The sequence below is a fragment of the Sus scrofa genome, chromosome 9 (assembly GCF_000003025.6).
Source record: "Sus scrofa isolate TJ Tabasco breed Duroc chromosome 9, Sscrofa11.1, whole genome shotgun sequence".
NCBI classification, from domain to species: domain Eukaryota; kingdom Metazoa; phylum Chordata; class Mammalia; order Artiodactyla; family Suidae; genus Sus; species Sus scrofa.
In genome coordinates this window covers 93,538,892-93,554,879 of record NC_010451.4, presented here as the reverse complement: position 1 = coordinate 93,554,879, position 15,988 = coordinate 93,538,892, and the positions used below count along the sequence as shown (strand labels likewise).

General features: G+C 43.0%; 1 protein-coding gene across 1 annotated transcript in view; it reads right to left on the bottom strand.

The window, feature by feature from the left end:
• Positions 1-14,034, bottom strand: part of KIAA1324L (KIAA1324 like) — a 183,894-nt gene extending 169,860 nt beyond the window's left edge. Inside the window, exon 1 of the mRNA XM_003130217.5 lies at positions 13,674-14,034. Within this exon, the coding sequence (XP_003130265.3) occupies positions 13,674-13,862 (189 nt within the window). The 5' untranslated portion in view covers positions 13,863-14,034. The remainder of the gene's footprint in view (positions 1-13,673) is intronic.

Here is a 15,988-nt window from a genome sequence, read left to right as displayed (position 1 = left end):
TGAAATTCTAGATAAGTTAAAATGTGGGAATAAAGTTCTCAGCATATTTTTAAATGTCAAAAAAAAAAAAAAACTATGCACAGAATATACCCATTCTGTAAGCATACATGCATATTCATAATGAAAGATGTGCATAGATACATGTGACAGGGGCAGCGTAGCCAGATGGTTAAGAGTGCGGGCACTGGGCTGCAGCTAGGCACCCAGTAATCTAACCATGCTGGAAGGACTGGGACTGAGCACATTAGAGTCTGTAGGATGCATAAGTGAGTTAATACATGAAATGCCTTCAAAATTTAGCTAGCTATTGTTATTTTTATATGTTATTCCTATTACAAATGCTAAGATGTTTAAAGAGTGGTGTGCTTATTTGGTGGGATTAAGGGTGGTTTTATTACTTTGCTTTTCCAAAATGCACAGATACTGCTTTTAATTTTAAATAGGTCCAATGCGAAAAATGAAACCATAAAAAAAGTTACAGCAGAGGTCCCATGGTGGCTCCACAGAAACGAATCTAATATCCATGAAGATGCAGGTTTGATTCCTGGCCTCACTCAGTGAGTTAAGGATCCTGTGTTGCCCATGAGCTGTGGTGTAGGTCAGAGACATGGCTTGGATCCTGTGTTGCCCGTGAGCTGTGGTGCAGGCCAACTGCTGCAGCATCAATTTGACTCCTAGCCTGGGAACTTCCATATGCCATGGATATGGCCCTAAAATGAACAAACAAACAAAAAGTTAAATCAAGTAATGTTAGCATTTATCTGTTCTTTAAAAGGGAAGCACTTTTCCAGCATACCAAGCTCAGATCAACTTAAGCATCTACTGATGATTTTGGCTCAAGTTATCTCCCAGTATGCATTATTGATATGTCCAAGAATTATCATTTAGACATCTGTGGTAAACTTATATTTCGAAAGGCCAATTCTTTCCACTCTCAATTTTAGGATGTTAAACACCAAAGGGCACTCACTGCTTGATGTTTACACGGCGGCAATCTTAGAATACAGTGCTAAGGATGACAGAGCAGGAAGAGAATGTGTCCTAAGACATGTGTCCTAATACTAAAGCACTAAGGAGAAAGATGCATCTTCTCACCTGTTACAGTAGGAATACTTTCAGTGAACTGCCCCATAGTAATACAGGCACAGAGCAGTAAACCAGAACTCATGGTTCCCACAGATGTGACCCAGAACTGCAGACTGTCCCAACAAAACAGGAACCTTACAACTTTCAGAGTTCAAAGAAGCTGCACATGGCTCTATAGATATAAAACATCTTCTCAGACAAACTAAATCCTGCATTCTTAGTATTACCTACTAACCTAATCTTGTCCTCTAAATGAGCGTTATACCAATGCCTCTCATGTAGGAGCACACTTTGTTACTGGAACCTCACTATTATGGTTCCCTTAAGTCATCTTCAAGCTAAATAGCCCAGTCTTTGATCAGTCTTCAAGTGTTTGGAAATACTTTCAGAACAGTTCATCTTCCTAATTTGCATCTTAAATGAACACCTCCCTATTTCAATATCCCTCTTGAAATAGCACACCTAAGTTGTATCACTGACCTGTTAAATGTCCACTTCCTATGCACTCCGCTCATATTAATAGAACCTAAGAACCCCCCTGCCTGCCCGTCATTGCTTTTAGCAGTCACACAGGATCTGTGGCTTCAAAAGGACCTTTAAGCAAGAACTACTCATTTTGTACTTGAACCTCTAAATTTCACAACCAAAAAGGACAGTCTACATTTAAAACAATTATGTTTGCCCATTATTCTAGCCTTTTTTGCAGTCATTTAAATTCCAATTATGCTTTCCAACTCATTAGGCATTTTCAGCTTTCGGACTTGACAAAATCTGGTTAAGCCTTCTCAAAACCAAACTACTGATTAAACAGTAAAAGTAGCACAGTAACAGGACAGAGATTAGACACGAAGACTAAAGGTATTACAATGGAACCTTTCCTCCAGTTTAGCTTTCAAATCCTTAAAATTAATAACCCCAGGGTAATTTGTTCAAACAGCCAAGACTCTACCTAGTTATGCCATCAGTCAGCACATACTTCTGCATCTTGTCCAAAGGATATGATATTGCAAATGCCTAAACAAACATCAAGAATCACATATCTGTACCACACTGTGGATTTGCTGGGCACCTACCTACCCCTCTGACCCACAGCAGTTCTATGTGCTATTGCTCTTTCTTGGCTGTGCCTTTTCAGTTTCATTCTCAATCGCTTCCTGCTCTGCTTGCCTCTTAAGTGCCGGTATTTCCCTGAGCCCTGCCCTCAACACATGGTCTTACTAGGTGCTCACAGCCTAGGTGACCTCATCAAACACTATTGGTATCAATTACCTCTTATGTGGCCCCCTTGGGTTGCACTCCCTTACATCCAACTGTCTCTGGGAGAGCACTGCTGGGATGTCCCTTGGGTACTTTAAACTCAGGATGCCAATAATGAACTCATCCTCTTTCTTGCAGCTGCCTCATCTACCGCCAACATTTTCAATCTCAATGAAAGGCAGAGCATCTACCAAGTAGCCCAGGGCAGAAATGCTAGAAGTCATGGAAGACTGATAGTTATCACTCAGCTGTCAAACCCAACTCCTAACCTTCCCCTCCATGCTGTCATTTGCTCAGCTCTGACATTCTTTTCTCCCCAGGGGAGAGGCAACAGTCTCCTAACTGATCTTCCTGCCTCCAATATTATCCCCCTTTTGTATTCCTCCATGCACACCAGAATAATTGTTCTAATCTGATGTCAATGGCTCCCCAAAGCTTTCCTCACAAAACCCTCAGTCTCTGCAGTCCTCACATTCTGGTCATCTGCGGCTGCCATCCTTACATGCGCCTTCACTCTTGCCTCTGAAATGGTCACATGAAGTCTGTACAGTCATACAACCTGTTTTTTTGACATATGCTGGCCTCTGTGTGCCTTGTAAAGCACTCCTGGAAATCTTTCAAAACAGCTCAAACAGTACCTTCTCTGAGATCAGGGCTCCTTAGTCTTATTTAGTTCCCCCTCTGTATAACTCTGTGTAACTCATCACGGCACTTGACCATCTCCAGTATAATCAGACTTCCGTATTCCGTTCTTTTTTAAAATACTCGATGAATTTTATTACATTTATTTGTACAATAATCGTCAGAATCCAATCTTATAGCATTTCCACCCCAAACCCCCAGCACATCCCCCCACCCCACAACCTGTCTCATTTGGAAACCATAAGTTTTTCAAAGTCAGTGAATCAGTATCTGTTCTGCAAAGAGGTTCATTGTCATCTTTTTTTAGATTCCACATGTGATAGCATATGATATTGGTGTCTCACTGTCTGACTAATGTATTCTTACTTTACCTATGAGAGAAATACATGATCTGATCTCATTAAATGCTACACAAACAAATAAACATATGAACGGCCACTGAAAAAGAAGTAACAGAGAATGAAGTAGGGCTGTCTTGACATTTCAAAAGCACACTCCTTGACAAAGACTGTCAACCCAAGCCCAAGATTTCCTGGTCACTTTGCAGCTGCTTCAGAATCTTTCTCAGCCAATCACATAAAAGACTTCATACACTGTGGGAATTTAATAAGGTACTAAGTATCATGACTCAGGTTTTATTAATGAAAATTTATTCCTATATGTTAAGGGAAGTAATTCTATATACATTTTTATTGTCTAAATAATTAATTGCTTTCTCTGAGTTTTATATTATTTCAAAGCACGGAGACAGGAAAAAATGCAGAGAAATATGTTTTCAATGTCCTGTATATGTTATCCTTACTGTATTAAGACCTTCATAAATAAAAGAAAAACAGTAAGTGAAAACACCTAAACAAATTCCACAAAAAAGAGAAATACAAAAAGCTGTATAAAAATACTGACTCTTAGGAGTGATTTAAAAAATGTCAATCACACCAGTGAGACAGCATTTTCCACCATCAAATTAAAATTAATAAATACAGTTTTCACTGTTGGCCAAGGCAGAGCTCAAAGCCTTCAACCTAAGATTTCTGCTGCAATTTTATCTTCAATAATCTGAAATTCAGACAATGTTTCAGGTTATTGCTTATGATGACATCATAAACTACACACAACTAAAACTACATTCAAAGAACTAAAAATCTAAATGCCCTAAATTAAATCTACTCATTCATTCAACACAGTGCCAGGCACTGTTTGAGGTGCTAGGGATACAGAGCTTATTTTAAAAAAGAAACGGGAAGGGAGGGAGGGATTGCTTTGTTTTTTTGGAACTTAACAAATTACTGAGAGTGGGCTCATAAAAACACACTAAATAATTAAACCATATATGATGATGGATGCCGAAAACTGCTATGGAGAACAATCAAAGCATAAAATGGGGATAGAGAAGGGGGAGGCTGCACTTTTAAGTAGGTGGCCAGGGAAGGCCTTGCTGACAAGATGACAACTGAGTAGAAACCTAAAGGACAAGAGGGAGAAAGTCAAGCATACCTGAGAAGAGAGCTGCAGGCCAAGAACCAGTGCAGAAGCCCTGAGAAAGGAGAATTAGAAATAGCAAGGGAGCTCCCGTTGTGGTGCAGTGGTTAACAAATCTGACTAGGAACCATGAGGTTGCAGGTTCAATCCCTGGCCTTGCTCAGTGGGTTAAGGATCTGGCATTGCTGTGAGCTGTGGTGTAGGTCGAAGACGCAGCTCAGATCCTGAGTTGCTGTGGCTGTGGCGTATGCCGGTGGCTACAGCTCTGATTGGACCCCTGGCCTGGGAACCTCCATATGCCACAGGAGCAGCCCTAGAAAAGGCAGAAAGACAAATAAATAAGAAAGAACAAGGAGACTGGAAAGGCTGAAGCAGAGTGAAGAATGGGGGAGCAGTAGATGACATTAGAGATTTAGTGGAGGCTGGGTCATGATGGGCCCTCAAAGCCACCATCAGAGCTTCGATTCTGAGTGAAGCCTCAGAAGAGCTTTGAGGGGAAGATAACAGCTTTTGACTTATGTTTTAATGTGATCTCTCAGCCACTCTGCTGAGATCAAACTAGAGATCAAGAGAGGACGTTGCAGCCATAATCCAGCAAAATGCTCTGGTGCTGGGGCCCAGGGGTGAGAAGTTTTGGCTATTCTGAAGCAGAGACAAGAGCATTTACTAATAGATGGGATGTAAGATGTGGGAGAAAAATTAGTCAGAGGAGACTCCAGAGTTTGAAGCCCGAGTTACTGAAAGGGAGGAGTTGCCATTAAAGGAAATGAGGAAGACAGCAGAGGAGTCGGCTTGGGCAAGGTCAGGAGCTCAGCTCTGGACGTGGCAGGTGTGAGGTACCTATCCAAGCAGAGACACTGAGGCATCAGGAGTCCACAAGATGGTTCACACAGGAGATGCCAATTTGAGAGACGGCCATAAGCAGGTGGTATTTAAAGCCAAGGGACTGGATGACATCACCAAGAGTGTGAGGAATGAGGACCACAGAAAAGATGAGAGGGTAAAGGATTAAGGTGGGGAAGCCTCAAAGGAAAGAAGTCAGGGAGGTGACAAGGAACCAGCAAAGACTGAGAAGAATCCAAATGGAGTAAGAGAAAAACAAGGAGAGCATAGTGTGCTTGAGCCAAGTAAACATTCCAGTGGTGAGTCAGCCAGGTCCAGTGTTCTAGTAAGACAGGCAAAGACGAGGAATGACAGCTGGACTTGGCAAAGAAGAGGTCTCTGTTGACCTAGAAAAGAGCACCTTCAGTGAAAGGCTGATGTAAATGGCTCATAAGTAAACAAAGCAGATGTTCAAGTGATGATATTTTACAGTATATTACATATCAACATATCTCATAAATATGACAAAAGTACTTACAAGGAAACATTAATATCATTGGGAAATACTTACAATACGAGAGGAAAAGACACAACTTCTACATAAAATTTGCACTCACTCCTGGTTTTTAAAAAGGAAAAGGAAAATCAACAGGTGGGAAATGTGCTAAAAACACTAATACTAGATAGAGCTGATTTTTTTTATACCTTTCTTCCTTTAAAATTTTCACAATGCACAACTCCCATCATTAGAAAATATGTGCTTATAAAATGCTTTTGTCAGTAAACAAATTTTTCTACTCACACCCCAGGCCTTTCACACGTCAATCCACTCCCTTAGGTACACTGTTTTTAACTTACACAATAATAATAATATACGGCATTGCATTAAGACTTACAAAGCATTTTTGAGAGTTCCTGTCGTGGCTCAGTGTGTTACAAATCCAACTAGTATCCATGAGGATGTGGGTTCATTCCCTGGTTTCACTGGGTAGGTTAAGGATCCCAGCGTTGCCGTGAGCTGTGGTGAAGGTTGCAGACATGGCTCAGATCCCACTCGCTGTAGCTGTGGTACAGACCAGCAGCTGCAGCTCCAATTCAACCCCCAGCCTGAGAACTTCCATATGCCACAGGTGTGGCCTTAAGAAGCGAAAATGAAATGAAATTTTTTAAAAATAAAATAAAATTTACAAAGCATTTTCAAACACATTAGCTTGATCCTCACAGCAACTCTAATGAGGATAAGGCAGGAGTTACTGTCTCCAATTGAAGACATAGAAAGATTCAAAGAGGTTGATTCGCTCAAGGCCACACAGACCAGTGGAAGGACTCAAATGTGAATAAGTTCTTTAGTGACCTTCAACACGACTTCTACTATAACAAGGAGATGCTCTGCAGTTGGAGCAAAATGCAAATAATACTTCTCCATAAGTAACAAACATTGGAAAATACCACAAAGGCTAACTATATAGTCTTAATATTACCATGTTCTTCTAAGGTCTCTCTCAAAGAAAGGCACTTGATTATTTCCATGTTTGTGTCAGGCTGGAAGCTCCTAGAGAGGGATGACAATATTCCTGTGCATCCTGTATCATTATCCGCATCTTGCCTAGTACCTGGTGTGTAGATCGTTGAGAAGCATTTGCAGATGCGCTTCATCGTGGCAGGAAGCCTCTAGATCCAATTGATAGGATTATTTTAGGACTTTCTAAACTATCTTGCAGAAGCAGGAAGTAAGCTAGGGTTCCAGGTGAAGGAATTTTGGTTATGAAACAGGTCCCTGGGTTTCCGACAACTAAACTGTACCCCTCACTTTATAACTAGGGCCATGGTCTCCATCCTCAGCATGCCTGGAGAGCTGGTTGTGATGGATTGCTGGGCCTCAATCCCAGAGTTTCTGATTCAGGAGGGTGGGTACGGGGCCCAAGAACTTGCATTTCTAACAAGTGCCTGGATAATGCTGACAGTCCTAGTCTTAGGATCATACTTTGAGAACCACAGACAACGGGAAAAGAATCTCAAAAAGTGAAGTTTTGAACAAGTAACACATATTATCCCAAACTCCACAGCTATAAACTGACTAGAGAATAACCTTCAATATATTCTGATCACTGGGCTTTTGTTTCGGTCTTAAATCTGGTACAACAAAGAGAAGGTGTCAATTAGGATTAAATGCACTATGAAGATCACTTTCTTTCTATAGCTGAATAAATGGAAGACACTCCATTATATTTTCAAGGCCCTGATTAGTGCTCTGAGAGCAGAGCACCTGTACCTTACTCATTTTTGAGCCCCTAAAATGCCTTAAACAAAAACGTATTTAATCACTGTTTGATGAATAAGATGACGAAATTCCTGCCCTCAATGAGCTCATAACATATGGGGGGTTGGGGACAGGTATTCAGAGCCTCTGGTGAAGAAAAAGGCACCTATGAGCAACTGAGAAAATTGGTGCCCTCTCTGAGCATATGAATCAAAAAAGGTCCTTCTTCCTCTGGATGGATGCAGACCTGTGCAAGGGTAGCTGGCCAGGCATACACAGCACTGGAGAGATTCCAGCCCTTACATGCCCCCACAGCTGGGTACAACTCACCCAGCCATAAAGGGTGGGCCTGTGTGTGCAAAGACTTTATGGGACAGCATAGGTATGCCCATGGGCTGGGACTGGATTCCAGAGAAGAGAAAGGACATCTTGTCTTTAGTGCTCCCGGAACGGTTAGAGGAGATGCTAAGAATTTGTGTAGGCTAGCAGGCTTACTCTGGATGAGATGCTCCACCACCACCACCCATGGCCTTCATCCAACAAACCCTTCTTCATTCTCTGGGTCTTAGCTTAAAACATCTTTTCTTTGGGAATCCCTCCCACCCAAATCAGACTAGAAAGGCTATACGCTACAGCATCATTTTCCATCAGAGAACTTATGTTGAATGTAATTACCTGATATGTGGTACTGTTTTGACTCTACCCACATGAGACTATCTAACTCAATATAGGCAGGGGCCACATGTTTTATGCAACATTTTACTGCTAGTACCTGACACCTAAGTACATTGTAAATATGTGTTTAATGTTGAAATATTACATACAATTTCAGTTTTTAAAGGCAAAAAGAAACAAGAATTATCCATGGCTTCTTTGAGGGGAAGGAAAAGGCAACCAAAATTTAACTGGTGTTCTCTGCCCATCAAGAATTCCTCTAAGTTCCAAAGCACTGCTGAAGAATACACTCCAATAGGAACATGCGCCACTCTATACTATGCCTTTGCTATTTCCATCCCTTGCGCTAAAATATGACACTTCACAGATCTGTCAACTCTTGGTTTAACATTGTAAATATTGATGGTGTGAATACTTGCTCACATTTGCCTAAAACATGAGAAATGGTTCTGAGCATAAGAACTTGAAATGGAAAATTCACCTTCACAAGCAAAACAGGCAAGATTAATTACGTTAACTGCTTGAAAACAGAGGCTAACGTCTTCGGCCACAGTGTGGCTTTAGAACCTCTGAGCCCCTCGCCCACAGCCCATGACCTTCAGAGACTTCCTACAGAGAGGTTAAAGGTTATTTCTCAACTAATCAAAGTCTGAAACAGAAGATATGACCATTTCCAAGTCTCCTGACTTACATGGACTTATAAGCTCCAATTTCTCACCAAATCTTGGAGGATTCTATAATAAAAGTCCACTCTATCACCACTGCCTCACCTCCCAGTTAATACCATCCCCACCACGTCACAGGAACCATTCTGGCACACCAGGGAACTAACTGTCAAGTTCAACCCTCTCTTTTCAATCCTCATCTTATTCAAATTTCTTTGGGCAACCGACACCACAACCAACCCCTTTCTTCATCAAAGGTTTTCTCCCTTTTCCCATATGTGCACTGTTGCATTTCCCTTATACTCATTGTTCCTTATTCGTCTCCTCCAGGTACTGCTTGGCTTCTGCCCCCTTTAATGTTGGTTAAACCCAAGTTCTATCTTTCATCCTTTGTTCTCACTCCCTGGATGACCTCATCCAATTCAGCAGTGTCAACCAGGCCTTTCATTCAAGTGATTCCCTTATCTCCACACCAGCTCAGACTATGGCCTTGACCATGAACTTCCTACTTAACTCTGTGAAAGTCAGCTCTCTGGAGCCAAGTTCCTCATCCCTTCCTCCTCATGCTCCTCTCCATGGAGGTTAGAGGCACCATCCTCCAGTCAAAGAAGAACCTTCCATCCCTCTGATCCTCCATGTCCACCACTGTCAATTCTATCTTCTAACATCAGGCTCTCTTTTCCACCTTCGTTGCTACTCCTCCATTGAGGTCCTGTCATCCTTTACCTGGACTATTACAATTGCTCCTGGCAGGTCTCACCTCTTTCTATTTGCCACCCCTCTAACGTAACCTCCATAGTGTTGTCAAATTAAAGGCTATTTTATTCCTCCTAATTTTTAAATCTTTTCTATTGGTCCCCAGCACCGACCAAATGAAGGCCAGCTTCTTGGCATGAGAGAAGGTCCCCTATAATCAGACTTCTGCCTGCCTCTCAGACTCATCTCTCATGAAACTCCTCAGAGCAAGCAGCACTCTAGTCATGACCAGTGACAGCATAATGCTGTTGTGTGCTTCTGCCATTGCTGATCTGTGCTCTACACCAGAAATGTCTTTCCCCTAAACTAGCCTACACTCACATCTGACACCTGTCTGTGTAGCAAATTCCTACTCATCTTTCTGGTCTCACTCACTTCTTCTCCAGGGCCTTTTTTGATTCCATCCACTAGATTTATGGCTCTTTTCTTCTCTCCTGGCACCAAATCACTTCACCGCAATTGTCAGTTTATGTATCTCTCTCATCCTTACACAGTTAAATTTTATTTTTTTAATTTGTAATTTCACATCAGCTGACATTTCGCCAGCACACAGTTTAAACTCAATAACTGTGAAATAGAAGCTGTTGGCAAAACAGTCATCATTCAATCAAGAATCAGAGACCAGGAGAATCGTATTATGTAGGATCTTAGAGCAGTGAACTAAAATCAAGCCACTTCGTGATTTAATTTTCCAAATTTAAATAATGCATACATGATCCACTTAGTTCTGTTCTTTTTATGCATTTTTATCTCATGCACTCTGTCTTCTAATACTTTATTCCAGCTCTGAATCATCTGTTGGCCTTTACCTTTTTTCCCTCTGGCAGCCCTATTAGGTCCTATTATTCAATGAGTCAAAAATTCCATTCAACTCTTGGATAAGCCTATCCTCTGAACTCTGAAGGCTCACAATAGACACTTCCAGAAATATCAGGATCTAGGTCTACTAATCTAGCAATCACCACCTCTCACGTATTTATATAGCTTTTTCCCTTTCACTCATATTCCTTCTCATCCTCACAATAAATATAGGCAGGTCCCTTTTATAACTATCATCTTATAAGTGAAAAATAGATACTAAGAAAGCCAGAGGATATTTACCCTTCATAAACTCCCCCATAAAAAGTCTACAGAAAATTAATTCTATACTTTCTGATTTCCAGTCTTTTTTTTTTTTTAATTTCAACACCATTTCCCAAAGCTACATCCTATTATTGTCCTTAGACTGCTGGTACAAAGACTGTACTTTTAATGCTGTCTCCCCTTCCTGTGTGCTTGAGTGTCCACCCTGCTGACTGGATCCTGAACTGAACATTCCAAAGTAATCATTTTTCTCCCCTTTTATGGTCCATAGTCCAATGATTTTGACAAAGGAAGTTGTATTATGAGTTTCACTCCCAAGTCCCAGCCTCAGCAAAGAACATTAAGTGAAACTTTATCTCAGTTGTCTTTCAGAAGAGCTGTTTTTTTTGTTTTGCTTTTTTTCTTCTGAACTCAAGTAATCATAATTAGATCACTCCCATGCCAATTTTCTCTGCTTCTCCTCCTCTTCCTGGTGCAGCTTTTCTCCAAAATCAGACAAGGAAAATGACAGCCTGTGTAACTTAGTTACACTTAACTACTTTATAAAAATGTTGATAAGTGAGGATGAAACTACCGGGGAAAATGAGGCATAGAAGACCTGCAGATTTCCCCTTCAACATTCTCTCCTGTTATCAAGAGTTAGCTTTAGTTTCCAGCCTCAGACCCCCTCACTTTCACAGCTCTCACTGCCCTCCCCACAAAGTGGTAATGAAGAGTAGAAAGAGATAAACATGCAGGAGTGCCCACAAAATAGTTACTTTAACAATGTCTTTGTTCATGGGAGTTTGGCCCATAGCCCTGTCTCAGAGAAAGCCCTCTACATATCCATAAGCATAAGCAGACCCTCCCCCTCAAAGCCTGAAAAATAACCTCCTCTTCTCAATGTTCTCTTGAAAACAATGTCAGAGGAAAACAATGATCAATTCCATAAATTAATTCAGCTAGTTAGACCAGATGCCAAGGAGCAGATACAGCTCCACCCCCACTCGAAAGACCACTTGGCCCCTCTGATGTCCAAAGGAACCTCCAACTCCCAGTCAATCATCCTACAAGTGTTTGTCAGGCACCAGGAAGAATATAAATGGACCTGCGCATCACCATTTCTAAAAACACGACTAGCCACAGGCAGGCCCAGGAGCATTCTCCTAAATATTTTATTTCTATAAATTAAGGCTTGAAACCTCAAGAAATTGAGTCACATGCAATTTCTAAAGTCAGTACAATTAAGTGAACACAGCCTTCCTGAATCAGCCATCATCTCCTTGCCTCTGGTTTCAGTATTTCTGCCCTAGATTTCAGACTCTTACTCCATTCTGTCTGGGTATACATGTGTCGAACATGTGACCATATCAAGGATCAGTCTAGCTGTAACATTACCTCCACTGGCCCTGACTTAGGCCTGTTTCGAGTCTTCATTACTAAGAATTAATTTTACAAGAATCTTAAGACTTTCCACTTCAGGGAAAAAAAAAAAAAAAAAAAAAAAAACCACAGGTTTCGCATATTGGGATTGGAGGCAGGATGCAAGGTTTTAAGTTTATCCTGCTACAAGTGTATCATCCGAAGATGCCCAAGAAGGAGCTTTCTGTGAAAATATGGAATGGACTATTCCCAGGTGACAGGAGAACACAGATTAAACAACTGATTAGACTAATAAACTCTGAAACTAAACACAGCTGTTCGTTGAGATCCTGCCCTGATTTCCCCAGTTACAACACTACTGTGTGCTCACACACGTGCCTTTGATCTGATTTTTTCATTTCAGTTTCTCTTGGGACTGGGATGGTGGGAGAGAAAGGTTGAAATCCATGGAGGATGTCTAGACACAGACATTCTATAAATCAAGCCTGAGTAAAATTCCAAAGTGACACAAAAAAAACAAGGTCTGGTCTTTCTTCCCAGAGGGGCTATTGGCTAACCCACTTTTGCTACAGCAATTAAAATGACCCATCACCCTGATTCCTAGCAATCTTACTAAAAACGGTATCTATTCCTCATATCCTCCTCAATGTAATCACTCAAAGTAGGTCAGAAATGGTGCTTCCTTCCCCACATTGATTTTCATTAAGAGGATACACTTTCTGGAACACTAAAGGGAAAGACAAACATCCTATGCAAGCACCAGATGACACCCCCTATAAATTTTTCGCACAGCCAGTCCAGTTCCCCTAAAAGCAGAAGTAAAATCTCATCCCCCCATAATTTATCATTTTGGCTCTCAATAATAATCTCAAACTTTAAAATACACAGCGGCAATGCTTCAACCAGGTGATGCATATGCACTCTACTCCTTCTACCAAAAGGAGCATATGCACTCAGTCTTTTCTAATTTCCTAGATCACCAACCCACCTCTTCCCTAAGTGCACAGTTTTTTTCTTCCTACTTCACATCCATGTTTTGGCAGAAGGATGCCAAGTGACACCACACACTGGCTTAGCAAGTCCCTGGGGCCTTATCAGCAAGCTGAGTGCAGAGGAGTAGGAAGAAGTGGTCTGTAGATACTGGGGAGTGGAGGGAGGGGGAGGGGGAGTGAAGAAAGGGGGAGGGAGGGACTGGGAAGCCTGGGGGGGGGGGTCTTAGCTGGCTTCTGGAAAAGCTGTGAAGAGATGGGTCTCCAAGGGGCTTCCCCAGTCCCCTCCCCTTTCTGAAAGCTCTCTCAGCCCCAGGTCCCTCAAGCTTGACACTCTAAGAGGATGCCGCAAAGTCCTTCAGAGCCCTCAAAACACTGGAGCGCGAAAAGCATCCCCCCAGCGACAGCAGAGCCTCACACCCTCTCGGCCAGCTTCCCGAGGCGGCAACTTCAGTCCTGGAAACCAATGAAAAGCCCTTTCCTCCAGGGAAGGAAAGAGGCGTCCGCAGAGAGCCATAAACCAGCACAACCCTCACTCCTCTTCTCCCTCTCCCTCCTCCCCCGCAAACTCCAGGTAAAAGACCAGGTGCGACTCACCTCCAAGCAAGGAGGAAGCGGGCGGCCGGAGGAGGAGGAGGGCAGGTCCCCAGCCCAGGCCGCCTGGCAGCCGGCGAGCGCCCAACAGCAGATCCAGGCGGGGCTCCAAGGCTGTAGGAGCCCGCAGTGGGGAGACCCGGCCCGCCGCCCCCGGCCCCTCCCCCGCGCCGGCCCCTGGCCGAGGAGCATCTCTGTCCCGCTGCGGGCGGTCAGCTGGCAGGCTGGAAGGCAGCCTCCCCGGGTGGGGCGCGCTCCGGCTCCCGGGCCGCGAGGGCTGCGCGCTCTGCTGGCCAGTCGCTCGGCCCCTGCCGGTCGGCCAGCTGACAGCTCGCCCGCGCTCGCCGCCCCGGCGGCCGGCGCCGGTGCTCCCGTCACGCCGGAGGGAGGGACCGCAGGGCGCGGGCGCGGCGCGGGGGCGGGACGCGGGGCGGGGACGCGGGAGCCGGGGAGCAGGTGGTGCGGGCGGGGCGGGGCGGGGCGGGGCGGGAAGCGGGCGGCCCAGCCCCGCGGGTCGTGGGGGGTTGCGCGGCCGCTGGGGACGCGAGCCTCAATAGGCGGTGAAGGGCGAGAGAGGCCGGGGTGTCCCCATAGTGTCTCCCACCCCCAGTTCCCTTGGCCCACGGGGAGGGACGCTTCGGGGGGATGGGGGGAGCCAGAGTAAAATCCAGGACATAGGGACATTATTTTCCGGCGGCTCTTTAAAATCTTCTTACTTCGCGCGTCACACAGATGCGCGCCAGGAGCATCCCTTCCTAAGGATCCAAGCTGGCGGGTGTTAGATCGAATTTTGGAGTTATTAGGATTTGCATGAAATGGCGGGGGACGGGGGAAATGAAATAAAAGTGCAGTTTGTGACTTAGTTTTCTCACCGATTAGATGAAAATAATTAAAATACCTAACCCATAAGGTTGTTGTGAGGACTATATACATCAATGCTCAAAATCACTTGAAGAGTGCCTAGCGAGGAGGGAAGCGGTACGTGCTGGAAGTACTAGTAGCCCTAATTATTGCTGCTGGTGGTGTTCCTTCCTGGGGACAACGTGTAACCTTGGGCAAGTAAGCCCTTTTGTTTTGGAGGAAGCGGTTTCTCCATCTGTATAATGACTAGAGTGTAGTTCTTTTCTCTTTCACTTAAAAGTATACTGAACTGGGTGGTGGGCACCAAGTGGTGAGCAAGATGAACACTGTCACTGTCGGGGATCTCAAGGGCCCTTTCATTCGTGCAAAATTCTGTGAATGTGCTAGTTATCCTGTAGTTCAGCAGGAGCACCCAAATTTCCGATAACCGAGCACCTGGAGAAATCTGCTTGGCAGACTCAATATAACTTGAATTTATCTGTGGCACTGTCCTTAATGTGCTTTTTAATAAAGATTTCCACAAGACATGTCAAAGTCCTCCCTTCCTCTCTCTCCCCTCTGTCTCCTGTGTATGTGTTAGTGTGTGTTCTGAGTGTAACAGTAATTCATGTTTAGTGTAAATACTTTGGAAAATACTGAAGACTATTAGAAAAATATAAAAATCACTAGGGATCCTACCACCAAGAGACATTATTAATGGTATTAGCATCTTGAGGACTTTCCTTCCTGGTACTTAATTGTGTGTGTACTGCAAATCTGGAATTATAATTTGTAACCTGCTTTTATTTTTTCCTTAACATGAATATTTTTCAAGCCATGAAAGTCTGACAGCACAGCTTAAGTAATGTATTCTACTGTTTGGATATATGTAACTTACTATTGGATATCAGGCACTGTTTCTCAAGTATTCAATATTATTAATAATTCAGAATGAATGCCCTAGTACATAATCTGCGCACACATATCTCCTTTTAATTTTCTATGATGTCTCTCTAGAATGGAAATAATTGAATTACATACTATGTGCATTTTTAAAGTTTGATTTATAGTGCACAAATTCCTTTAAAATATTTATGTTAATTTTTATCAGCAGTTTATTATGGGTATTTATTTCATAGCATTCTAGAGTATAATACCTCGGATATTTGCTATTCTGGTAGAAGAGGAAAATGCTATTTTATTATTATTTTTTAAACCTACATTATTTTTATAATTAGTAATGTCACTGAACTCAGGTTTGGCTACTTATCACTCCAAAGCCAATACTTGAGAGGCAGTGTTGGTCTAAACAAAGGGTTGCTTTAATCAGAAGCCTGGCAACCTGAGGAGAAGGCAGACTCCTGTCCCAGAACCAATTCCCCAGATTCTGCTCAGCCATGATAGTTTCTAAAGAGAAAGAAGGGAAAGAATCTTCTGGGAGTTGAGAGCTAGTTATTCTTTAACTCCTTAATTCTTCA